We start from the raw sequence: 630 nt of genomic DNA, 5'->3' as shown, positions 1-630 counted from the left end.
GCCTGTTGAGGGGAAGCAGTTTTGCCAGTTCCAATGGCCCAGACCGGTTCGTAGGCGAGAACCACTTGGCTCCAATCCTTCACGTTATCCGCGATGACCTTGGTCTGCTCAAAGACCACCTTCTCAGTGATTCCAGCCTCTCGCTCATCAAGCTTCTCCCCGATGCAGGCAATGACAGATAGGCCTTCGGCCAGTGCGTGGGCAACTTTCTGCCCTATGAGCTCGTCTGACTCTCCAAAGACATGCCTCCTCTCCGAGTGGCCCAAGATTACCCAGGAGGCACCACAATCTTTAATCATAGCTGGGCTGATCTCTCCAGTGAAGGCTCCCTTTGCCACCTTGTAGCAGTTCTGAGCAGCAACTCCTGTCTTGCAATCAAGCTTCTGGCGGGCAAAGTCGATGTAGATGGAAGGTACTCCACAAACCACCTCAGTATCTGCACTCAGTTTCCCAGTGTTCATGGTATGGATCAGCTCGCCCAGGGTTTTCTTGTCGCCGTTCATCTTCCAGTTGCCTCCGACAAAGAACTTCCTGGGTGCCATGGCGATGTTGTTGTTGATGATGCTGCTGCAGAGACAAGCAAAACGATCTGAAGGTGACCCTGGCGCGGAGCAGACCTCCTGGGTGCCA

The 630-nt window shown here is 54.0% G+C and overlaps 1 protein-coding gene across 1 annotated transcript; it reads right to left on the bottom strand.

Moving 5' to 3' along the window:
* Positions 1–8: 8 nt before the first annotated feature.
* On the bottom strand, positions 9–542 carry LOC117799203 (triosephosphate isomerase-like; the record flags this gene model as incomplete). The annotated part of the gene is made up of 1 exon (XM_034651665.1): positions 9–542. A coding segment is annotated over exon 1 (534 nt), but the record flags the coding sequence as incomplete, so codon positions are not given.
* Positions 543–630: the final 88 nt, after the last annotated feature.

The sequence above is a fragment of the Ailuropoda melanoleuca genome, unplaced genomic scaffold (genome assembly GCF_002007445.2).
Source record: "Ailuropoda melanoleuca isolate Jingjing unplaced genomic scaffold, ASM200744v2 unplaced-scaffold45009, whole genome shotgun sequence".
Taxonomy (NCBI): Eukaryota; Metazoa; Chordata; class Mammalia; order Carnivora; family Ursidae; genus Ailuropoda; species Ailuropoda melanoleuca.
The sequence above is the reverse complement of the archived record's forward strand: the minus strand, read 5'-3'. Positions and strand labels throughout refer to the sequence as shown.